At 47.9% G+C, this 23,991-nt stretch overlaps 2 protein-coding genes, 2 long non-coding RNA genes, 1 other non-coding gene and 1 pseudogene across 10 annotated transcripts; 1 reads left to right on the top strand and 5 right to left on the bottom strand.

Moving 5' to 3' along the window:
* Positions 1–1,780: 1,780 nt before the first annotated feature.
* LOC120641531 lies at positions 1,781–2,720 on the bottom strand. The gene is made up of 2 exons (XR_005662290.1): positions 2,313–2,720; positions 1,781–2,160 (listed from the first exon to the last, which is right to left on the bottom strand). It is a non-coding gene; the product is annotated as an uncharacterized LOC120641531 (long non-coding RNA).
* A 2,343-nt stretch (positions 2,721–5,063) lies between these two features.
* LOC120641530 lies at positions 5,064–16,482 on the top strand. 2 transcript variants are annotated; one of them, XR_005662289.1, is made up of 6 exons: positions 5,064–5,319; positions 5,454–5,552; positions 6,026–6,098; positions 6,856–6,920; positions 15,421–15,474; positions 16,125–16,482. It is a non-coding gene; the product is annotated as an uncharacterized LOC120641530 (long non-coding RNA). The 2 variants fall into 2 exon arrangements; XR_005662288.1 differs by lacking the exons at positions 15,421–15,474; positions 16,125–16,482 and having other exon boundaries at positions 5,065–5,319; positions 6,856–7,033.
* A 412-nt stretch (positions 16,483–16,894) lies between these two features.
* LOC120643233 lies at positions 16,895–16,991 on the bottom strand. The gene has a single exon (XR_005662921.1). It is a non-coding gene; the product is annotated as a small nucleolar RNA R64/Z200 family (small nucleolar RNA).
* Positions 16,992–17,080: 89 nt separating this feature from the next.
* On the bottom strand, positions 17,081–19,239 carry LOC120641528. Of its 2 annotated transcripts, none has more exons than XM_039917699.1 (5): positions 18,642–19,239; positions 18,381–18,535; positions 18,178–18,244; positions 18,008–18,059; positions 17,081–17,873 (listed from the first exon to the last, which is right to left on the bottom strand). In XM_039917699.1, exons 1-5 carry the CDS (start codon positions 19,027–19,029, stop codon positions 17,789–17,791), a joined length of 747 nt encoding a protein of 248 aa, XP_039773633.1. In that variant the 5' UTR covers positions 19,030–19,239; the 3' UTR covers positions 17,081–17,788. The 2 variants fall into 2 exon arrangements, with proteins under 2 accessions (XP_039773633.1, XP_039773635.1); XM_039917701.1 differs by having other exon boundaries at positions 17,081–17,938; positions 18,642–19,171.
* Positions 17,210–17,283, bottom strand: LOC120643227 (annotated as a pseudogene).
* A 738-nt stretch (positions 19,240–19,977) lies between the features above and the next one.
* Positions 19,978–22,593, bottom strand: LOC120641529. 4 transcript variants are annotated; one of them, XM_039917705.1, is made up of 4 exons: positions 21,830–22,593; positions 20,734–21,743; positions 20,577–20,645; positions 19,978–20,506 (listed from the first exon to the last, which is right to left on the bottom strand). In XM_039917705.1, the coding sequence occupies exons 2-4, from the start codon at positions 21,037–21,039 to the stop codon at positions 20,264–20,266; spliced, it is 618 nt and encodes a 205-aa protein (XP_039773639.1). In that variant the 5' UTR covers positions 21,040–21,743; positions 21,830–22,593; the 3' UTR covers positions 19,978–20,263. The 4 variants fall into 4 exon arrangements, with proteins under 4 accessions (XP_039773639.1, XP_039773637.1, XP_039773638.1 ...); XM_039917703.1 differs by having other exon boundaries at positions 20,734–22,165; positions 22,239–22,593; XM_039917704.1 differs by having other exon boundaries at positions 22,239–22,593.
* Positions 22,594–23,991: the final 1,398 nt, after the last annotated feature.

Raw genomic sequence — 23,991 nt, 5'->3', positions numbered from 1 at the left:
CCAAGCGCACGGCGAGGCCAGCGCGATCCGGGCCAGTTTGTACCGTGTACAGTGGCAGCGCCTGTGAGGGCTTGTGTGGCCGAGGGCGGTAACACGCTCTGGCCTCCCCCGCCCCTCCTGCTCTCCTGGACGGCAGCCCACGACCACGAGGGCCCAGGCCGTATCTGCCGGTGGCCGGGGTCGTCGGCCTTTTGTCCCCCGCCGCCACGAAATGGGGCCAGGGAAAAGTGCAGCGCAAACGAAGAAAAAGCGGGAGAAAAAACGCTGGACAGACAGAATGAAGCAGCCTGGTCGGCGGAGAACGAAGGGCTGGTCGGCGTCGTGTGATGGAGATCCTTCCCCTGCTCTTCTCTGTCACTGACACGGAATTTTCTCTTCTTGTGCTCGTGGAATCGGCGTCAGCGAGATTTGATGATTAATGAACAATGATCACAGACCTCAGCTATCCACATCGTGCGTGCGATTTCGACGATACTACTAGTCCTATATAAGAAGCAAAGGACACACATGAAGCAAGGGAGAGGAGGAGAGGGAGAGGGTGCTGGCTCTGTGATTTGTGGCCTAGTGTTTGTGGTAGCACTGGCTTGTCAAATGGCCCAAGATAGGTGCACTGCTGTTTTTTCTAAGAAATAAGAATAAGTCATTCCAAGCCAGAGGCAGAAAAACTGGCTTCAGATGAATGAATTAGTGTATATTTTCTCCTCTTTAATCTCCTCAAGTGAAAAATACTTAAGGAAAGGAATAAAGATTGGTAACTTTTATAGACAAGAAATATGTATGTGCCAAAAGTAGGTTTTGCTCATCTCAGCCATCATCACGTGAAAATAAATCACATTAGCAAAGCAGCAAACACAATAAAAATTGGGTTAACTCTTATATCGATAAGAAGGGTGAGTGACTTCGCATATTTTCATACCTATGATAGACAACCTAACTTGTGCGGTAGTCGTCTTCTCAATCTATCAGGATTGTCATGATAGTGGCTTCCTATCGGAAAACTGAGACTCTGTACCGCTGGTGGACATATCACAAGAAAAATTATTTCCGTATGATGAATATCAATGTCCCATTCATGTATAGAATTATCGATTCTTGATGGGCATAGTGCGACTTATGGTAGGCCAACAAGCCACAAAAGAAAAACCCTCAACATCATATGGTCACTCATTGCTTGTATTTGTTTCAGCAGTATTTTATCATGTTTGTCAAACCCTTCTAAAGTAGTCAAAATTGTTTTAAAATAACATTTGTGATCAAATTCATACGAAAAGTTCATTTTATGGTCAGAACCCTTCTAACAAAATTTAAGTGCCACCACTTAATTGAAGCTTATTCATATTTCCCCATCTTTTTGGCTTTTAGCAAGACATGTTCAAAATTACCTTTGATCTTTTGACATAGAGGAGCATGGACATATTCCTCTATCATGAATCCAATATCTCGTTGAAAGAACTTATCTACTATAAAACTCTTAAATTAAATTGATCATTATCAAATTTAGTTTTGATTGCATTCCTTTTAGCTTTATTATAGCAAATATTATAGCACACAACCCAAGAAAAACATAATATTAGGAATAAATTTAAAACCGTGAGAATACTAACAAGATTCTAAAACAGCAAAAATGATAGTGACATAGTCTCGAAACCACAAAACCATAGAATAGGTGTAGTGTTTTAGAACTGCTTTAGGGGACAAATGATCTGCTTTGCAATCAAAGTTTATTGATTGACTGAATGTAATGAAAATGAAAATATTACCTATTTCTGACTCAAGAAAGTAGTAGCATATTTGACTCAACTTTCCATATAACTTATGCTTGTGCAGCAACAATTTACATGAAAACAAATATTTCAAACACCCCTGCAATACCACTTTACCAAATACATAGGAACACCCAATCAAAAAAAAAACGAACAGAAGTGATTGTACACACAAACCGTGCAATCATAAATGAATATACACATGCCACAGCCATCCTATGTAAATCAGCTCGTCTTTTCGATACTGTGGTGAAAGGTGCATACACATGCAGCCATACTCTTATGTAGATTAGCAATGACGAGATCCAAGCATTCATTTCTCATGCTCCTCTCCGAACAGAAACCCAAGCGACGACGGTCCTCCTGGTGCACAGCGTACCCTTGTCGATGGTCGGTCCTGAAACACAAGCATAGAAGGAAAATGTAGTTGATATGCTGTTCATGTTACACCATAACTGAATTCTGAAAATTCAGTTGACATGCGGATGTGTTCATCCCAGCATGCAGCTGCGTGTATAAAGACTGATGAAATGGAGGTCTATTACTCACAGTGATAAGAAACCCAGAGTTGTTGGAGCTTAACTGGCCGGTATGGTAGATGTTGCAAGGTGGTCTGCTAGACGAGAGTAACGGGTTCGACGCCTCTCTCTTCAGAGGAGGAAGCAGGGGTGGTTCTTGGGCTTGATCGGCTTCAGCTCCCATCATCTTGTTTTCATCCTTGGCACTGCTGCGATTGATATCTGGAGTCTTCACGGTTTTCGGGATGGATTTTGCCATCGTGTGATACGGGGTAGTAGTTTCCTCCGGCTCGAAGAGGTAGCCTAGAGAGCTCCGGCCACCGCCGCTACTCATCCCTCCTCTGCTCATCTTCTTCTTCCTGTCTTCTTTTTTTCCGGCTTAGCTTACAGGTTGTGCTGTGCTGAGCTTGCGTTTCGATATCTGGCGTACCAAGTTGGCGTGGGAGTGCCAGCTAGAGCTCCTTATATGTGCTGTGCTGAGCTTGATGTGAGTGTGGAGCACACTGGACACGTCACACGATCGGCAACACCGATGGGTCAACAACCACATGAACTGAGGATGTGTGAATTGTGCAAAAAGGCGTGAGGAGGCCATTTCAAAATGTTTTATGGTGCATAATTAGGACCACAACTAACCCTCCACTTCATTTTCCATCTTCTTACTAAATGATCCAACGTTAGTTGCTTCTGTTTTCGTTTGCTACTATTCTATAGCTCTGTAACTTTTCTTTTGGTGGATGAATTGACGCGCAGTCTTCCTATGCGTTCTCGAAAAAAAGGCGAAATCAGCTCAAACGTCGTTTTTTTGTCTGCCTCAACTCTCAAATATAAGTAAACCAATCCCTCTGAAAGACATGTTTGCGCAGCATTTTCTCTTTGGATCTGCTTGAAGTCTTATCCAGGGCTCGCAAAAGCATTTCGATTTGAGATCCCACAGTCTACAGACATCAGATCGTGCGAAACTTTTCTTTTCACAGGAGAAAAGCACGAATAGTTCGTACTAAAATCCTGCAGTGTTGCTCGGTTGGGGTATGGTCATGCCAACAGAAACTATTCTTGAACAGTGCCCCGATTCGATTAGCTGAGCGTGCGGTTGTTTAAAATTCGCACCGTACACGAACTAGACAGAGACTACACCGCAGCGTTTGAATCATGAACAGTGAGCATGTCGAAATCACAAAGTGTGAACCATGACTAGCTAGTGTGACAGGACAGCAACCCTTCAGGAAACTTTCACTCTTGCACGCATTGGCATTGCTAGCCCATTGATACATTTAGAGGACTCGCTCCGAATGGACTTTCCTTTATTTCCCAAAATAACATGCAGCTAACACGTTTTATCATTTAAACATGCTCTTCAATTCTGCAACCAATAAATAGGAGCTAGCATGCTTCGGCGATTACAGGCGTGAAAAAAACTCACTACAGCAAAAATCCACTACTTTTACATTAGTACACCAGTACTTGGTCTTACATCATAATAGCGATTAGCGAAGGCCACTGCTATTACAGCTTGAGACTTAAGTCTGAAAATGACCACTGATTTCTGCCCGGCATCAGAAAGATTGCTTGCCAGAACGGGATTTGCGACAGTTCAGCCATGGTGGTGTGTGTGGTCGGAAGCTTTAGCCTTTAGCCCTGTAGCACTCTCCAGGCCCAGCCCACCTCTCCCAGCCAAATCTAAACCTAACTGTTTAACCAAGTTTAGAGATATATTATTGTACTAAAATCAGTAGGGCGATAAATAACTTAATAAGTAGTAGTAGTAGTACATCTGAAAGAAAGACAGAGTACTATGGGTTTTCTTATGCTATGTATGGACGCAATCATGCAACAAAAGTTCTGGTTTCAAATTGTCGAAATAATAGTCTTTTTGGAGTTTTTCCAAAGCTCTTTTTGTTAAAAATGGTGTTGTGATCTTCCACTTACAAAACCGCAGTTTACTGATACTATGGCTTTCTAAAGCTACAAGATCCAAAAATACCCTAATTTTGGTTTAAAAGAACAGTGAATAGGCATACTTTTTAAACCGGTATCCGGAAGCTCATAGTTAAATGTCGAATATTCGCCGACCACAACTAATCACAATTATATTTTTTTGTTAATCTAATTCGATCAGACATGTTTATCTGATTTGAAGAGGGCCAAGTAAAAAGGCAACCACGACTAATCATAATAATTATATTTTATTAAGGTAATGACTTAATACTAGCCGACCGTAATTTTGACCTCCAGCACGGCCTCCACCTTCCGTCTGGCACTCAGACCCGCAGACCCCCACGTGCTGGGTCCTATAAGACATTTTCACTCCTGATACAAACACCCCTCTTCATATTTCTCCATTTTCTTTATTTCCTTCATTCATCCAATCCCCCTCTCGCTAGTTTCAGAAAAAAAATCCACCTCTCGCTCGCGTCGTGTGTGCTAGGGTTTCCTAGGGGCCCGTGAATGTTGCTCGCCGCGGAGCAGGCACCTCAGTCCCTGGTGGCGCAGTTGCGGCGGCGGCGTCGAGATCTGACTGTGATGAAAGCCATGAGCGGTGGTTGGAGCACTGCGGCGCTAGCGAAGGCCGACCTGCCGCTGGAGCAGGTGATGCGTGGGTGGGTGCTGACAGTGGCGGAGCTAGCTTGAGATTTTAGGTGGGGCAGTGAAGCGCCAGCCGTTTCGGCGAGATCCACGTGGGCCAGCCCAGCCGCCCAGCTAACCCTCCCACCGGCCCAACCGTGGCCCAAAAAACGGTTCGCTGAATCGCTGTTCTTCTTCATCCTCCACACCTCGCGAGCTCCGCCGCGGAAAGCAAAATGTGCCGCCAACTGCCTCTGGTTCTGCCTGCGCACTCGCCGAAGGAGGAGGGAGTCGGGGTCGGGGTTCCCGGCGTCTAGCTGGGGCATATGCCCCACCCTGCGTGATGGGTAGATCCGCCTATGGGTGCTGACCTTCGGTGACCTGCGGCCGGAGCGAGGTGATGTGAGGCACGGTGGCAAGCGCACAGCTCGAAGCATCCGGATCCAAGCGGTTGGCGTCTGATCCGTCCAACGGTGCTTGCATCCTTTTATTCCCCTCATTTTTCTCTTCCCATTTTCTCGATCTCCTTGCTATTCCCATTTGTTGTCTCGGGGATTTTCGATTCAAATCTCAATATGTGATGTTTGATTGTGATTTGGAATGGCAGTTGGTGAAGCCTTCCACTCCACACGTCCATATATGTGCTATGACAGGTTGGGTAAGTTCACCACATCAGTTGAATCAGGACAACGAGAAGATCATCAGGGTACGTGTTTATGAGTAGACATGCTAACCGAAAATTGCTGCTACTTTCTTAGCTCGTCCTCCTGCTCATGCGAATGACACAAACAAAAGTTACATTATGATATTTCCTTGTTTCCGTCACAAGTGGCTCACGTATGAATAAAATGACATATTAGTAGGAGAATAGGATACCATGTTGAAATTGGAATTGGTATGCAGTTTTTCACAAAAATACAGGCATTTTGGCAAATCCACTAAGCATTTAAATATGGCACTAAGCATTTGAGAGAGTATATTTAGTTAAAACACAGAGAATATGCTACATAATGTGTGCCTGTATGTGGAAGATATACCAAAATAAATTTATGTCTCATTATGCTTTTAACCTTGAAAACGAAAACTTGATTATGTTTAATCTCTCAACTGCATCACTGTTCTAGATGTTCACTTCACTTTGTTTTCATTGTGTTGATGATAGGTTTTCTTTCTTAACAGCCTGCTGAGCATGCTGGAGGGAGACACATTTGAAACTGGTGCTAGTCTGCTAACTTCTTAACCTAATTGACAAGTTTGTGAGATCTTCTTAGAGCTAAAGTATTTGTGCTGCAATAAAAAAGAAAGAAAGAATGAAACAACTTTTTTCAATGTTGCGCTTTGTCCTACAATTAGTGTGCTGCTCGACACGTTGCTGGGTATTTAGCTTTATCTACTATTTTTTATGCATTAGAAAAATATACCAAGTATTTTAATAATACCAAATAAGCAGTCAATCAATATCGGTTAAGCATTTCAGATGTCTAGTACAAGTAGTTTCTCATGCTGGATGAGGAGGCCGGAGACCGGGCTGAAAGTAGCATGTCTAGCTAAATTGCCTAGAGCTGTTACCATCCATCGATTGATTGTTTAGGTGTAGCTTTTTTTTTCCGATCCATGTTGGATTCTAGCTTCAGGGGATTAGAGGCAAGAAGGCTATACATGATTTTGGGAATTGGGATTCTGCATATTGACCTATTGTTGCATATTTTGCATTTCTGTTAGTAGGTTTAGGGAATGAGGCATGGGGACTCAGGCAATATTTAATGGTTCATATTTAATTTTTAGAATTTCAGTTTAAAATGCCAGAACACGGGATATATATAGTTTTCCTTTAGATTTTGGGACAAAGTCAAACAGGTATTAGAGTTATGATTTTTTCCCCAAATTTGAGCATAGCCAAACACACGGGAAGCTGCTAGTTAATTACTTGGATCCCTCTTATGCATTTGATTTTGAACTTATCAATTTTACTATTTCAGTCAGATGATTCTACTATGTTTTACTGCTAGGTTGTTGCTGCAGAAGTTCCAAATAGGGTGCAAGAGGGTGGTTTATTCAAAGGATCAGGTGAGGGGTGAGGTCCTGCACTTGTGCTGTTTTTTAATTTTATTTTGCTTCATGTGGTAATTTTGCTCAATCCCTGCACAAATTCATTGCCAGCACATGCCTTGATTGTTTTCTGATGGTTTATATGTAGTGAGAAGTGAAAATCAGAGTCCTAGGGAGGTGGTGCTCATGAAAGTGTGGCCAATATAGAGATTTTAGGTCTCCCCCAAATCTTTAGGTATTTCTAGAGGCTGCTAGTACACAATTGCTATGGTTGTCATCTCTTAGCTTGGTGATATGTCTACTGCACCTCTAAAAACTGTTGACACCAGCTTTATCTTTTGTAATGTCTGGGACTTTTATTATGCCCTTAACTCCTTATGTTCTCTTGGTAATGTATGATTCAGCCATGGAAACTTTTGCTAAATCATCAAGTAATTTATTAATTTTGAATTTAGCATTTTTGCATTATGATTCATAAACATTTTAATTAGATCGGTTATGTCTTCAGACTTGTATAGGCATTTAATGTTGGTTCTCAATAAAACTTTCTACGAAGACAATAATATTGATTCCCAATAAGCAATTTTATTGTTGTATCTATGCATAATAATGCATTTCTTTAAGCAATTTCGTTGCCTTCAGAAAATAAATAACATACAACTGCCAGCAATGCTAATACAAGGTCAGCCTACTAATTTGTTGTAACATCCCAAAATGCACCAAATTAAAACACGCGCTAATTTTCGAAATCTTTCATCGTTGAGCTCGGTTCACCCCAGACTTTTCCGCCCGATCTCCCGATCCTCGAATAACCCGACCCCGACATCCGTATCCACCCCCTGTTCACCCCTGACCCGCGCGTTGCGCCCAACCGCGCACGCGTGCCCGGCGCCGCGCATGGACGACCGAGCACCGTGTTTTCGGTGCGAATCTCTCTCCACTTTCCCTTCTCTCTCCCCCTTCTTTTTTTTCTTTTCTCATTTTTCTTCTTTTCTTCTTTTCCTTTTTCCCCCTCTCCTCTCTCCTTCCCCGCGCGCTCGGCCCTCCCCTCCCTCTCTGCTCCCGAGCGCCGCCCGACCCGGCTCCTCCCCTGCTCTGCTCGCGACCGCCGGCCCCGAGCGCTGCTCGGCCACCACCTGCCCGCGCGCCTCTCCTGGCCGTGCACCCCGACCCGCCTCGCACGCCCACGCGTGCGCACACGCCGCGCCGCGATGCCCCGAGCCGTGCGCGCGCCCACGCCACACCACAGCCGCCTGGCCGCGCTCGCCCTGCACCCCCCGTGCCCCGCCCGCACGCCCACGCAACCGTGCCACGCCGCTCGCCCGCGTACACGCGCGCCACCCCGGCCTGCCAGTGCGCCCACACGCACGCGTCCTCGTCACGTCGAGCCACGCCGTCGCCCTGGGCGCACAGCACCGGCGACCTCGGCACAGCGCCGCCTGCGACGGTCGCCGCCTGCCCGAGGCATCGCATCACCTCGCCATTCGCACCCCCGCCCCGTTGACGCCCGCACAGCACCGCCGGTCGCCGCCTGCCCGAGGCGTCGCATCACCATCCGCGCCACCGCCCGGCTGCCGCCGTCCCCGCTTCACGCCACCGCAGCCACTGCTCACCTCGACACTCGAGCGACACGGCGCCGAGCCGGCCCCCACCGCCATTAAAGCCGGCCGTGGAGTCCGTCAGGCCGCCACCGCCGCACCCTCACCTCCACCGCCTCTCGCGCCTATAAAACACCCCCCCCCCCCCGGCGCCGCTCCTCCGCACCACATCCCAAGCCCCCACCACCCAAGCCTCCTCCCTAGCGCTAGCACCGCCGCCACACGCCACCAGTGCTGCCGCCGGCCGCTCCCGTCGCCCCGCAACCTCGCCGCATCGCGGTCCAAGGTGAGGCCGGGGATCGACCCATCTCCTTCCCCTCTCTCGTTTCCCTCACCCCGGAGCCACCCCGAGCCCCCGAGCTGCCGGAATTGGCGCCGCCGACGAGCGCCGGCCCCCTCCCCTGTTTCCCAGTGCGGGGGAGGAAGAGGACAGGGCATTATGCCCAAAACCCCCTAGCCTTCCCTGTTTTTGTAAAAGAAACCCCCACCCTTTTAACCGTTTTCCCAAAAAGTCCTTCCTGTTTTCTTATTTTGCAAACAAGCCCTCCAACTTATAAACCCAATAATAAATAAACCCCTACACTTTTTCTAATAGGCCCAAGTATTTTTAGAATTTATAACCAAGCACTTGCCCCCCCCAAGAATATTTACAAAGAAGCCCCTGGACCCCAGTTTATCCCTAATCACTCCTTTAACCTATCATTTCATGCAACAAACGAACTCTGATCGGCCCGAAACTCTACCACGCCTTTCTTAACCTAGTTTCGGCCATGCCGTTAATAAATCACCCAAAAAAATACTGCTCCGAACTCCATATCTTAATTACTTCTGATTTGAGCTCAACGATAGAACTTTTATTTCTTTTTCCTGATTGTGTGTTTGTTTGTACGTATTGTAGACCACGATGTGAACGAAGGAGAGCCCGTTGTCGAGCAGTACTGTGAGCCCGTGAACGAGGACCAGATCCGCGACCCCGAGCCCGAAGGACAGTGCTTCGACCAGGACCTCCCCGAAGGCTTCAAAGACGGCAAGTTCAATCCCATCCTTTGATGCATGCTTGTGTCCTAGTTTTTATAAACACAACCTATTGGCCTGTTTTACCAAATTGCATATGTTTTGCTCACATGAAAACACGGTTGGATAGCCATCCCTTGATTTGTGATAACCATTCCTTGATCACCTAGATTAATGTCTGATTTTGCTTGGACGTTAATCGATACTAGGACGCTTAGGACCTGCTACTTTATACAACTTGTTTTGCAAAGAAAAGGTGTGCGTGTGTGGGAAGGGATAAAAGTGGATTTTCGAAAGACAAGTCTAGACGGGATGGATGGCATTTCAATGTGATTTGCCGTTTGGTGTGCTCGTGCCGGCATGGCAGGGCAAGGAAGGGAGACACCCATCTTGTCACCCCTAAAGACCGAGTTGGTGTTACATCTCACCTGACTCCAATATCGTGCAAACCACTCGACCGTTGAATGGGCAACGGCTTAGCATAAATCCCACTAGTTGATGTGATAGCCATCAGGACGGCTGAGAGCAACGGGTGACCAAGGAGAAGGGATAAGCTCAGTGTGACTTATACCCCGGTTATACCTCAGAGTTAGGTCGATGACCCCTTGGTGAACCCCGCGATGGCGAATCAGGTCTAGCTAAGGTGGGTAATGGCTATGTCGGGATCTACACCGACACTACGGTGCTCGTGTTGTGGTACCCGCTTGTGGGTAAAGTTGCACACCTCTGCAGAGTTAAGAATCTATTCGAATAGCCGTGCCCACGATACTGGGCGAGTTACGGTGTGGTCTCACAACTAGTGTTTATCTTGGGTTGGGCTAGCATGAGTTGTTTTGGAATTGTGTCTGGCAGTTGTGCCGTGTGCTACGACGGACGGGGAGTCCGGTAGCAGTTTAAAACTTGAACTCCGTGTTACTCAATACAAAAACTGGTTTCTGAAATGTTTTTGGCTAAACAAACCCCTGCATAAAATTTAGCTTTCCGCAAATTAAACCGTAACCTTATCCTTGTTTTACCTGAGCATGTTATTCTGATATAAACCCCCTCCGTGGGTGTGGTTGGACTTGCTGAGTACGTTTGTACTCACCCCATTCTTACTTTTTACAGAAGAAGACCCAGACTTCGTACCAGACGACGCCGAGTAGGGTCATTGTTCTACACCCAACCTTGCATGTGGAACCGGCCCTGTTCAAGATGTTTTCGCTGACGCAGTACTCTGAGCCTAGGCAAGGGTCTTGTAGTTATCTTTAACTACATCCAAGCAGCTGGACCCCTGCGGTCCGGAGTCCTGTTCTCCCAGCAACGGTCCGGACCCGCCCCCACGGTTGGGAAAGGTCCGGAGACACCACGTGTACCGGAGGAGGCAGGAATTCGTGCGCGAGCAGCCGGGGCTCCGGACCTCCCAAGGAGACCGGACCCCCGCAGGGTCCCGGACCCCTCATGGGGTCCCGGACCCCCTGTATAGTAACCGGACCCCTCACTAAGGGAAGGAATCGACACCCCACATCCGGGTGGTCTGGAGACGCCACGTATCGGCAAGATATGGCTGTTGGGTTTCCATACAGACGTTCACCCACCATTGCATTCATTGCGGTAGGTGGACGTTTGCATTGATATAGCGGAAGCTGAGGCGTTTGATTGACCAGGGGACACTATTGATCGCGTATTACCAAGGCAGTGGAGCCGCTGGCGCCGCCCATGCCGCGTCTGCCAGTCTGCCGAAACAGTCGGATACGACGGCTCGGCTTCGCCCATTATGACGCTACATAATAGCCTCAGCAGGTCACGCCGCAAGCTACGCTACTCCAACGGGCACCTAGCTAACGGGACAAGAGAAGACCCCCCTGAGTCAGAGGAGCAGCAGTACGCATATCGGAGGAAAGATTCGAGACCACTGTAGTCTTTTAAGTACTCTGCACAGCACGTTGGGCCCACTTGTCGGGGCCCAACGACCAATGTATCCGATCCCCCCTTTTGATCTATAAAAGGAGGGGGCGCCGCTAGAAGACCTCAGGCTGGGCAAAACCAAAGGCCAGGCAGAGGATAGGTTCATACACAGCTAAAAACAATACACCTCTCAGTGGACGTAGGGTATTACGCTCCGGCGGCCCGAACCACTCTAAATCGTGTGTTCTAGCGAGTTCCTCCCAAAGCTAGATCAGTCCAACCGCCGAAGAACTTCCCCGAGTCTTCCCTTACGGGGAATAGGTGGGTGCGATCCGCCACCCGGCTGTGGGTACCCTAGAAATCCCGCAACATTTTGGCGCCGTCCGTGGGGAAGTCGGGCGCTGGTTGGATCTTCGGCTTCTGGCTTCGTGTTCATCCTCTGCAACGACAAACGAGAAGATGAAAGAAGGCAGGGCGTCACTCATGCCCCGTGCCGTGATGCTGGGGCACCAACGCCCACAACCCGATGGCGCACGACAGCGGCGTCTGTTGTGCGTCGCCACGGCAACACCACAGAGTCGGCGCGACGGCGCACAGCGGAAGCGCCGCTGGGCGCTGATACCTCTGCGTCGACTCAAGGTTTTCTCTCAAGCAACGGTCATGCTTCATCTGCGACGGTATGGCGTCGGCTCAAGGCTTTCTCTCAACAAGGAGCCTGGAGCCGACGGCCATCCCGGGGGAAGTTGACCGTGTCGTCGTGTCATCCCCGGCTCCACCCGGGGCTCTTGGTGCTGCTGCAGACAGGACCCCGCCACCAGGCGCGGGGGCCCCTGGCGCTAGCACCAAGGACAAGCCGGCGAACGACCGCACTTCTCCACGCGTCGCACCGGTCCTTCTGCTGCGCAAGGGGTCTGGCTTTCATCGGCGGATGACGACGACGGCTGGGGGCCTCTCCCATTCAAAGCCAAAGAATTTGTCTCATGCCATCTAGGCATGTGACAGCTCTTAGGCAAGGAGGGGTCCCCCGAGCTCCCGAGGTGATGCTGGATGATGCGGTTCAGGCACATCCAGGGCGCCTTCGCCTCCGAAGAAGAACACGCTGTATAGCATGCAGCCGTAGGTTACTCCTAAGAAAAGACTAAGAGAGTTCTTCCTTTGTAATAACGTGGCGCCTACGTGTGTGTCCAGAGCGGTCAAGGTCCGACCTTGTAAACCCGACCTCTGGCCCTATCACACAAACAGGCAAAAAGCGGTCCGGAGCGGTGGAGGTCCGACCTCGTAATCCCGACCTCTGATGTATACCGTGATAACCACAATAATAAAGGAGATTTATTTTCTTAGTCTTGTCTTAACTCCACCCTGATTACATTCTTTCGTTCTCGTTGGCTATTTCTTGGTTAACTGTCTCTTCCCCCCCAAACAGAGTCTTTTCTTTTGTTGATAAGAGATCCAAGTTAAGTCGCCGGCCTAAACTCAGGACAGGACGCCCCTTCTAGCTGGAAGGCAGTCCGGACCCCTAAGGACCTGCTCTGGAGAAGTGGTACTCGTATCCTGGGGTAGAGGAGCTCCGCGTAGCTTAGCCTGGTAATGTACCCTAAGCTTACGTACTTCACTACCCTGTTACAAGTACTCTAGTATCCGAGACTGCTGTCTTTAGGGGTCCCGGGCTCCCTTCTAAGTATAAGGCTTGATTTCTTGCACCTTATTGTGAGGTCCGGTGATATATTTCTTTGGCTCGACATCCATAACCCAAGTCCACTCCGGTGGCCCGCTCCGGCGGAGACCGCTCGCCACGGTCGTTCCAAGTCCACTCCGGTGGCCCGCTCCGGCGGAGACCGCTCGCCACGGTCGTTCCAAGTCCACTCCGGTGGCCCGCTCCGGCGGAGACCGCTCGCCACGGTCGTTCCAAGTCCACTCCGGTGGCCCGCTCCGGCGGAGACCGCTCGCCACGGTCGCTCCAAGTCCACTCCGGTGGCCCGCTCCGGCGGAGACCGCTCGCCACGGTCGCTCCAAGTCCACTCCGGTGGCCCGCTCCGGCGGAGACCGCTTGCCACGGTCGACAAAAGCTGGGTCCGGGAAGTGGTGTTTCCTCCCTGAGCGATCCGAAGTCTGTGTAGCCGCTTAGCTTGGGTCCGTACCCTAAGCCTACACCTTCGTCGCCCTATGGAGAGCACTCTAGTACCTAAACCTGGCAACAGGTGTACCGGCCTCAGGGGTCCGGGACACCCGCTCTCTCCATGAGCACACCAACACAATCAAGCTGCATAGAAGCACGTCACGGTAGTGGCCCCACCTGCGGGTTCGTACCTCTCCCAAGGTGGGCCCGGGGGCCACTGTCGGTACCCCAGGACTGGGGTACCCCCTCTTGCTGTGCCTAGGCAAGGGTCTTGTAGTTATCTTTAACTACATCCAAGCAGCTGGACCCCTGCGGTCCGGAGTCCTGTTCTCCCAGCAACGGTCCGGACCCGCCCCCACGGTTGGGAAAGGTCCGGAGACACCACGTGTCCCGGAGGAGGCAGGAATTCGTGCGCGAGCAGCCGGGGCTCCGGACCTCCCAAGGAGACCGGACCCCGTGTATAGTAAACGGACCCCTCACTAAGGGAAGGAATCGACACCCCACATCCGGGTGGTCTGGAGACGCCACGTATCGGCAAGATATGGCTGTTGGGTTTCCATACAGACGTTCACCCACCATTGCATTCATTGCGGTAGGTGGACGTTTGCATTGATATAGCGGAAGCTGAGGCGTTTGATTGACCAGGGGACACTATTGATCGCGTATTACCAAGGCAGTGGAGCCGCTGGCGCCGCCCATGCCGCGTCTGCCAGTCTGCCGAAACAGTCGGATACGACGGCTCGGCTTCGCCCATTATGACGCTACATAATAGCCTCAGCAGGTCACGCCGCAAGCTACGCTACTCCAACGGGCACCTAGCTGACGGGACAAGAGAAGACCCCCTTGAGTCAGAGGAGCAGCAGTACGCATATCGGAGGAAAGATTCGAGACCACTGTAGTCTTTTAAGTACTCTGCACAGCACGTTGGGCCCACTTGTCGGGGCCCAACGACCAATGTATCCGATCCCCCCTTTTGATCTATAAAAGGAGGGGGCGCCGCTAGAAGACCTCAGGCTGGGCAAAACCAAAGGCCAGGCAGAGGATAGGTTCATACACAGCTAAAAACAATACACCTCTCAGTGGACGTAGGGTATTACGCTCCGGCGGCCCGAACCACTCTAAATCGTGTGTTCTAGCGAGTTCCTCCCAAAGCTAGATCAGTCCAACCGCCGAAGAACTTCCCCGAGTCTTCCCTTACGGGGAATAGGCGGGTGCGATCCGCCACCCGGCTGTGGGTACCCTAGAAATCCCGCGACAGTGTCTGGCAGTTGTGCCGTGTGCTACGACGGACGGGGAGTCCGGTAGCAGTTTAAAACTTGAACTCCGTGTTAGTCAATACAAAAACTGGTTTCTGAAATGTTTTTGGCTAAACAAACCCCTGCATAAAATTTAGCTTTCCGCAAATTAAACCGTAACCTTATCCTTGTTTTACCTGAGCATGTTATTCTGATATAAACCCCCTCCGTGGGTGTGGTTGGACTTGCTGAGTACGTTTGTACTCACCCCATTCTTACTTTTTACAGAAGAAGACCCAGACTTCGTACCAGACGACGCCGAGTAGGGTCATTGTTCTACACCCAACCTTGCATGTGGAACCGGCCCTGTTCAAGATATTTTCGCTGACGCAGTACTCTGAGCCCGAGCTGGATCCCATGTGGGTCGCGCTCTGGTGTTATGTCGTAGCTTGGTTACTTGTTATTATCATCTGTATTGAGTGTCCTCCTCGGAGGTTTGTACGGTAATGGACCATCTGATGTAATAAATGTGGCATCAGCCTCCTGGAACTGATGTTTGTATCACATTTAAGTTCTCTCTTACGAGGGGACCTTTCATTTGTGAATGTTTTTTGGACCTCCATTACTTACATAGTTGCATGTTCTCTTTGATTTTTTTTTATAATTACAATGCAGGTCACCAGATTTTGAACATGGATGCAGATTGAAAGACATTTTGAGTAATTAGAAGTAAATACATTTGGCACTTTAGAGTACATATTGAGTGCATTTTATGATTTCTGGTTCACATAGTTCCGTAGTGAAAGTAGTAGACAAATAAATAAGTAACTGTGTAGGTCTAAAAGTTGTGTTCTAAAATATATGATGATGCATGACATTTCTGCATTCTTTTTTCTTCATGGGGTTGTTGCTGTGTGTTCTGAAGTGCTTGTAGATTAGGATGAGATGATGCAGTTGCTGTGTGTTCCGTAGTAAAATTGTGTTGGTAAAACTCTAATTTCTAACAAGCATAGATGCATTTGTAATAGGATGCCAAATTCATTTTATTTTAGATCTTGTAACATGAATAATGGCAGCTCTTTTCATCGTTCATAGGCAAAAATATGGTACTAAATTAGGCAGCTTACGTTACATCATCAAGCAATTTTTTTATAGTATAAGGTATGCAGTCTCGCACATGCATTTTAATGTAGGTTTGGTTCTCAATAAAATGGTTATATATAGGCAATAATATTGATTCATAATAAACAATTTTATTGTTGTATCTAGGCATAACAATATCTTTATTTAAGCAATTTTGTCTAAACATTTTTTTTGCAACATTACGGCTAGAACACACAAATTAGCATGTCGATTTTTTTGCCATCTACATTTTGCAGCTTCAACAAAAAGGACTGGGTGGGGGTGAGACTTGACCAGCAGCGTGCATGTGAAGAATTTGGGCAAACAACTTTGTAGATCTAGCAATTCTACTAGGGGCAGTTGAATAAGCAAAGGTTGTTCAAATTGTGTTCTTTCGGCAGCGAGGCTGGTGGGAGGAGGAAGCCTAAAATCGAACAATTTTTTTGGATTTGTACATTTACTAAATTGCTTCAGAGTTTATTACGATATGCTTTCAACTTTCAATAAAAGTGCATTTTTGGACTGCATGGAAAAAATATCATCGAAATATATTGAAGTAAGATCTTGTTTTGATGGTTTTGTTGAGGGCAACTCAATGGTGCAATCAGATTTTAATTTTGATGCTCAGGGGTAAAATTATGGCTTTTTTAAATTTAAGATTGCTTTTGCATGTGCTGATGTTTTTTTTTGTCTTTATCTTTTGAAGTTGCACTCCGGTAGTAATTTTTTTACCAAAAAGAGAAACCCGATACCTCTATATGGCCAAAAAAGAGTATGCCGTACGGCCGGCCGTACATTAGCCGCGTCCTTTTATTAATCTTTCAGTGCTTAAACTGGAAATGTCAACTTTACTGAATTCGATCAGAGATAATGTTTATTAATGCATTATTATTTGGGATTATTAGTTCCAAGTTCAATGTAACAACATATGTGATTCACTCAGCACAAATATTTTATTACAGTTATATGCCTCATCACTAAGAAAACTTTGTTCACATTCTGCTGTCTAGACATGAGAGGAGTATCTGCATTGGTCAGTCTTATGAAACATCTTCTCATGGATGCCAAAAGGCATCTCCGAAGTCTGACATGCGAAGTTTATTCATAATTCATCATCGCAATGAATGGCAAACATTCGAAGATCGACAAGCAAAGACATAACACAAAATCAACTGAATGGTACTGCTTGGATCAGAAAAAATAAAACAGATGGTTATCAGTCACTGAGAATCAGAAACACGGACCAATCTTTTCTTCATCACATCCAGCGCGGATTCAGATTCACAAACGTAAAAGAAAAGGCAACCACGACAAGAAAAAAAACTAGCAATGGCAGGAGATAGGTCATCAGAGACTTATATACTAAGAATCAGATCATGGATCATATTGTTGCAGTTATTCTCTCATCATCTGACCAGTACCATCGCACAAGAGAGAGGAAACCAAACGAATCGCAGAAACTGCCAAAAGAAAAAATCAGAGATATAGCACTAAGAAAGTGAGCATCAGATGAATAAACCAAGGTTGAATAAACCCCTGGGCGGCTCGACGTGGAACAGAGGAGATACAGCCGCCATTGCAGTCCGGAGCCAACGCCGCAATGCCCAGGCCTCTCCGTTCCAGAGCATCTGCTTATAAAGACGTCGATACAAGAAACCCTAGAAGGACCCTATCTTTGTATAATGGGCCAGGCCCATGAAGAAATATGGTCCGAAGGTTCTGGAATACGGACTGAGATGGGCCTAAATTTCCTCCCATATACTGTAAATATAAATTTCCTTGTCCTAAGATCACTTTTCTATTTTGGGCTGGCACATGTCATGTGATGTGATCCCTAGGGTATGTTACAAATCTACGTAGGTAAGATACATTTGGAACGTAGACATACTGCTGCGACTCTTGCATAGTTGCACGCCTTTAGCTAGCGCTTCTCCCAGACCCATCGGCTTGGCCTGAAAATCTGCCGCAGGAGCGCCATCTTGGGAACGTTCCAATTCTCGACATGCCTGGAGACAAGTAAGCTGTCAGCCCTTCGTCGCACACGCGTGGAACATCATGTACCTAGCTGGATCTGGAAAACATGCTCGTCAATATGATCGCTTAACTGTATCGACAGGAAGGAAAGGAATTTTTTCAGTACCTGCACACCTTCCCTGATTCAGCGTCGAAGTAGTATTCAGTGTATCCGGTTGCTGAAATACGCAGATGACAGCAAACACCTTGTCAGTGCAGGAGCAAGTATAAATAGCTGAAACAAATCAGCAAGTCTTCGCGACGGACAAAGTGGGGCATGAACTTCGGAACAATTACCTGATAGAATAGGCCTCCACGGGAACGACATGACGCAGCTGAAACGCCAGTGCCCAATTGATTTGTCCTGCAGCAAGCAGCAAGCAGCAAGCAGCAAGCAATATATATCAGCGTTTTTTTTTCCCATCAGAAATTAACAGTAACACATGGCAATTGACAAAAGATTAGATCGAAAAATCAGCTGCTGCAAATGCACGAAATACCTGCAGGTCCTCCCATCTGGTGAGCTTCATGTTCGACTTCTCCAGCAGAGACCCAAAGTTCGTGCAGTTCCGTTTGAAGCGCTGCAGGCCTCTGAACGAACCCGCCGGGTCGGCGAACTCGCAGTCCTCCTCGTAAGCTCTCAGCGTGAGATTCCCTGCGAAGCGAACCGAAACAAAATAAGCGAATGGTCAGGTAAGCAGTAGGGAGTAGGCTCAATCATATCGGTGATCTTTCGTCAGTTCATCCGAGAAGTTTCAGACCTGTGACGAAGTAGGATCGCGCGAAGTCCTCCTTGATGGCCTCGACCACTCCCGCGCGGTCCAGGGCCCCCGCCGCGCCTCCCTCCGCATCACCGCCAGCCTCCCCCTCCGGAGACGAAGGCGCCGGCCGGAGCAGCGACGCCGCGATGCCGAGGAGCTCGGAGCCGTACCATGCCGCCTTCAGGACGGCGTTCTCCGAGCGGGACGGCGTCTCGGTATCGGCTCCCGCGGCAGGGGACCCAGCTGCCGGCTTCCGCGCGCGCAACAGGAAACGGCTCCCAGAAGCGGTTGTTGGCCGTCGGAGGACGGCGGCGGCGGCGCTGCGGCCGTGGTGGCTGGTGGTCAGCGTCGAGGTAGTGGGAGTCGAGTGGCGCAAGGGCAAGGCCATGTGATCTTTTCTCGCGCTCGCCGGTGCTGCGCGTCGAGTGACGCAGACCAGAACAGCAAAGCCACTGGTTTCTTTTGGCTTTTTTTTTTTTGAAAACAGGTTTCTTTTGGCCCTGTACACACACCTGAACAAGAGATGACCATGTAACGTGCGGCTATGACTAGAAATACAGGCGCGGCCTTGCCGCGCCCTCCGTGGAGCAGGCTAGCCCAGTTAGCCAGCTTGCTGGAGATATTTCCAGAAGTTCTTGTGTGTGTGATCTTGAAAGCGGGGTAAAGTTGAATGTGAGCAAGCTGGACACTTGGACAGTGACTGGGGAATAAATGGAAAAACCCTACGGAGTCTTCTTACGAGGAATCCGAAAGTTTTAGGCTATAAGATTGATTGAAGAGGGAATTGTATGGCCCAGGGCACCCGTTGTTCGGTTAGGTTATAATGTTCTATTCTACATGACCACATGAATGTTCAGAAACTTCAGAGGGCAATCCATTGGCTATGGGAAAATTGAGATGACATTTCACTGCACATTTTTCTGTAAAGTAGCACCTGGTGAATGCAGCACTGCCAGCGTTTTTGTAGTTGATGGATAGACACTATGTTAGTTCATGTATACATTCTGAAGAGCCAAACAAATACTGTCTGTAGAAGAGTTGCAATAAGAGTAAATTTTACTAGCGGTCCCTAAACTTGTTCCGCGTTCTCATTCCGGTCCCGGTACTTGCAAAACATGCATACATCACCCCAAACTTGTTTTACTATGCCACTGCCGGTCCAAACAGCCCACGCAGGCATCCGGCCGCTGATATGGCGTGCCATCGTGGCTTTGGTGGGATCGTTTGCCGCCAAAGCAGTCGTTTCCACCCTCATCTGTAGATGCGAGTTTGCAGTTGAACCCCTGTAGCCCTACAAATCAAGTAATACTCACATTCTTACGAGAACAAGATAATATAGTGGCTGGGAAATGCATCCAGCTTAATATATTATAAGCCCATAGCATTCACATAAGTTTTTTGGTGCTAGCAACATGGATAAGAGCTCCGATTTAGCTGTTTTACAGAGCCCACACAACCCTTCTACAGCTACGAAATATCACATAATGTAAGCATCCAGACATAGTTTTGGAGCAAATTACATCACAAAAAGAGACCTATCTTTCATTCACAAAAGGGGTCAGCTTCTTTCATTCACAAAATGGGCCAGCAGCAGCGGCCATTCACAAAAGGTGGCTTCTTCATTACTTCTTCTTTGTAGTTTCGCCTACAGTCTTGGTCTTGGTCTTGTTCCCTGCGGCCTTTCCTTTCTTCCCTGTTGCATCCTTCAGCTTGGTTCCTGGAGCCTTTCGCTTGTTCACTACTGCCTTGATAGCCTTGGATGCAGTGGTAGGTGGGACAGGCCGTGGAACAGGTTGGTTGGCTGCAATGTAAGAACAATCTGGCAGAGGTCCAAGAGATTGGCATGGAGCAATAGTACTTGAAGCCTGCAGAGTCAGCATGGTGTCAAAATGTAAGAAAAGTTGCAATGTAAGAATAACTTTTGGCCCAGCTTACCTCTTCTAACATTTGTGATAATATGGTGTCATGAAGTTGTACGTCCACAGCTTGCGGGTGACCAGTTTCCTACAAAGATAGTAGGATTACAATGCATGTATGACAGTATAAAAGCACTTGTGACATAAAAAAAGAATGTATGAGGCTATACAATTACCTGGGTGATGACAGGTTCGTCATCTAGGATGTCTTCATCAACAACAGGATTTGGATTGCTATGAGCATTAGGTTTAATTCCCAGTTTCCTAAGACTGCATCCAGCTCTATTGTGATGTTGGCCTTTGCACCAGCTACAAGTAATGATAGCACCATGTTTGGACATCTTTGGGCCATCCTTGCCTTGCACCTCATGGGGCTGCTTCCTCCTAGATTTAGGTGGCCTTCCAACTTTTTTCTCATACACTGGTGGTAGCACTTTAGGTCCATTGGTCTTTTCCCAACTATTCTTGTCGGCACAAGGCATTATATTGAAACCATACACCTTACTGAATGTTTTAGTGGAATAGCAGATTGGAAGTACATCCTCAGCAGGGATCCTTTCATGCCTAAGACAGGCCACAGCATGGTTGCATGGGATTCCTGTAAAATCCCATCTTCTGCAGTCACATGTCTTGTTGCAAATATCAACATTATAGTCAGCACCCTTACACTGCACTTAGAAAATGCCCTTACCAGATGGCATCACATAACACAGGTTAGCATAGTCTGAATTCTTCAATAGTTTTTTTTCCTAATTTTTGGATAAACAGGCCCTGTCCAATTGTCATTGACCTCTTTCTGCTTGTTGTAGAATCTAGTCATGAGTTGTCCCTTTATCCTTTCAAGCATACTGAGTATGGGCAGCTCTCTTGCATCAAGTATATACTTGTTGAACACTTCACAACTATTGTTAAGAAGGATGCCACACTTAGGGAAAGTACTGAAAAAAGCCCTTACCCAAGTGTTTGGTGGCATTTTCTCAAGCCAAGCGTGGGCATCAGTGTCAAGAACCTTCATGACCTCCATGTTAGTATTCCAATGTTGAACAGAACTAGATCTAGCACATGCCCAAAGCTGATTCTTGAGGTTCTCACCATTGAAATGTTCCTGAAAATTTTGGTAAAGATGCCAGACACAAAACCAATGTTCTGACTCTGGAAAAACTTGTTGTACTGCTGGTATGAGATCCTGCATGGACAGAAATAAATGATCATGAGAAATTAATAATGGCATAAACCTTGCAAGAATAATATGAGAAGTGATGTGTTAGTTACTTTTTGTTTGTCAGTCATAATGGTCCAGGGATATGTGTTGCTAATTTTCAGTTATTCTTTAAGTGTTTCAAGAAACCACTTCCATGTGCTCAAGGACTCTACTTCTACTCCTGCCATTGCAATTGGAAATATACAGTCATTTGGGTCAACTCCCACAGCAGTTAAAAGTTGTCCACCAAATTTAGTCTTGATGTGACATCCATCCAAGCAAATGATTGGTCTACTTCTACTACTGCCATTGCTTGGTTGACCAAACATTTTCATGTGACATCCATTCAAGCAAAATTTTCATGTACAGGTGATGAGAGGGACCCTTGCCGGTCGTCCAAACATCACCTGTCGGTGAGAGCGAGTGGCTAAATATACTAAAAACTTGCAAAATTTTAGAGCAAGCGAGATGAGCATATACCTGTACAGGTCGCAGGATATGGATTCTCCTCTCTGCATACGCCAATTACTGGCAGATTGTAGCTCAGTTCCAGCATCATTGTCTGTGTGTCCGACCCCGACGGCGCCGTTCAGAAGAAGCGGGCGTGCTGCTGCCCAATCTTTGCCGCCTGTCCAGACGGTGGAGCTCGACCTTTTTTCCTGGCGGCGTGTTGGGGAGCTGGTCCCCAGGAGCTGCGACGTGCCCTCTACCTTGGCATGTGTTTCTCGAGCCGCTAGCAGGGTGCGGAGGGAGCGCGGCGGCGAGCGGCGCGGCAGGCGGAGGAAGGTGTGCGACGCTAGGTTGGGAGAGGGGCAGAATGCCCAGCTGGCCGATGGAGACGGAGGCGGGCAGCGCAAGGACGGGGAGGCTCCAGAAAGCTCGGGAGACGGCGGCTGCAATACTCAGTTTTGGACGCTCGATTGAAATCTGACGGTGCATGAAAAGGGACGACGTGGCCGAATGAGACGCCAGAGCGCATGGAGCTGATTTCGTTAGGTAGAGATTAATTGGGACGAAATAAAGTACCAATTCCAAATTCTAGTACCGTGGGCCTCGATGGAAACTCTTTACTCATTTTTCAGGCCCATAGAACTAAAGCAGGCTTTTAGTATTGGACCACAGTCGAAGCTCTCGATTCGGAAGAAAAGGCAGGGACTACCAGCATGGTATATATTCTAGTGCAGTCAATATTGTTTATAGAATCATCGCGCCGTTTTCCAAGACATGCACACTTTGTTCCGAAACACGCAGAAACATTGACGGTTGATTTGAACCATCGTGGAAAGAAGACATGCATGGCGAAGTGTCGCACCAAACACAAAACAGTACATACATTAGCCACTTGTGCAGTAATGCATCGCACGCAGCAGCAATTAGGACGGGAGTAATAGTCATTTCATTTACAGCAACAGCACCAGAACGTTCTTGCCCGCGCAGTGATGTCGTGAAACTGTCGAGAACTCGTCCAATTAAGCATGTTCAAAACACGAAGCAAGTGATGGGTGGCATGTGCCATGCCCAATCCAATGACTGCAACGGCAGACCGAGTGACCTTGCAGGTGGGGCGTCATTTGCCCCGGCAATCCTTCAGGTTGCAGCATCTGTGCTTAGATGCTCCAGAAATACGATCACAGCTTCCCTATTCGGCATCGAAAGTACTGGTGTGTATCCGGTTGTGGAAATACGCAGGATGACGGTGCCATTCCGACTACCATTTCAGCAGGTCAGGAGCCAATATAAACAGCTGAAGCAAATCTCAGCAACGCCCATCTGCTGAGCTCTTCGTTTTTAGATTTCTCGAGCAGAGACCCAAAGTTCGTGCTATTCCGTTTGAGTCGCCGCAATCCTGTTGTTTAGCTTTACCTTTTTTTTCCCCCAGGAGCAGGACCGGCAAGCGTATAACCTGCTGCTATGATTAATTGGGACGAAAAAGAAAAAGAGCGAATACAAAAATCCTCTATTGGGCCTTTTCTTTACCTTTTCGGCCCATGGATCTAGAAAAAGACACTGTTCGCTTCTGCTTGCTTGGTCTCCACGCGGCGAGCCAGATATGCCCGGGCGTAGAGCTGATGCGACCACTTGGGGCACAAGTTGGGCCACTTGGACAGCAGCGACGGTCCACACCGACACTACACCTCGAAACAAAAACGACAAGTGATTCAAAGTGTTTAGAAAATGCCATTCGGTAAAGTTTCAAAGCACGGTTCCACGAAGACGCATGCACCGATGCACG

This window comes from Panicum virgatum, chromosome 7K (genome assembly GCF_016808335.1).
Source record: "Panicum virgatum strain AP13 chromosome 7K, P.virgatum_v5, whole genome shotgun sequence".
NCBI lineage: Eukaryota > Viridiplantae > Streptophyta > Magnoliopsida > Poales > Poaceae > Panicum > Panicum virgatum.
This window is presented reverse-complemented; position numbering and strand designations above follow the sequence as displayed.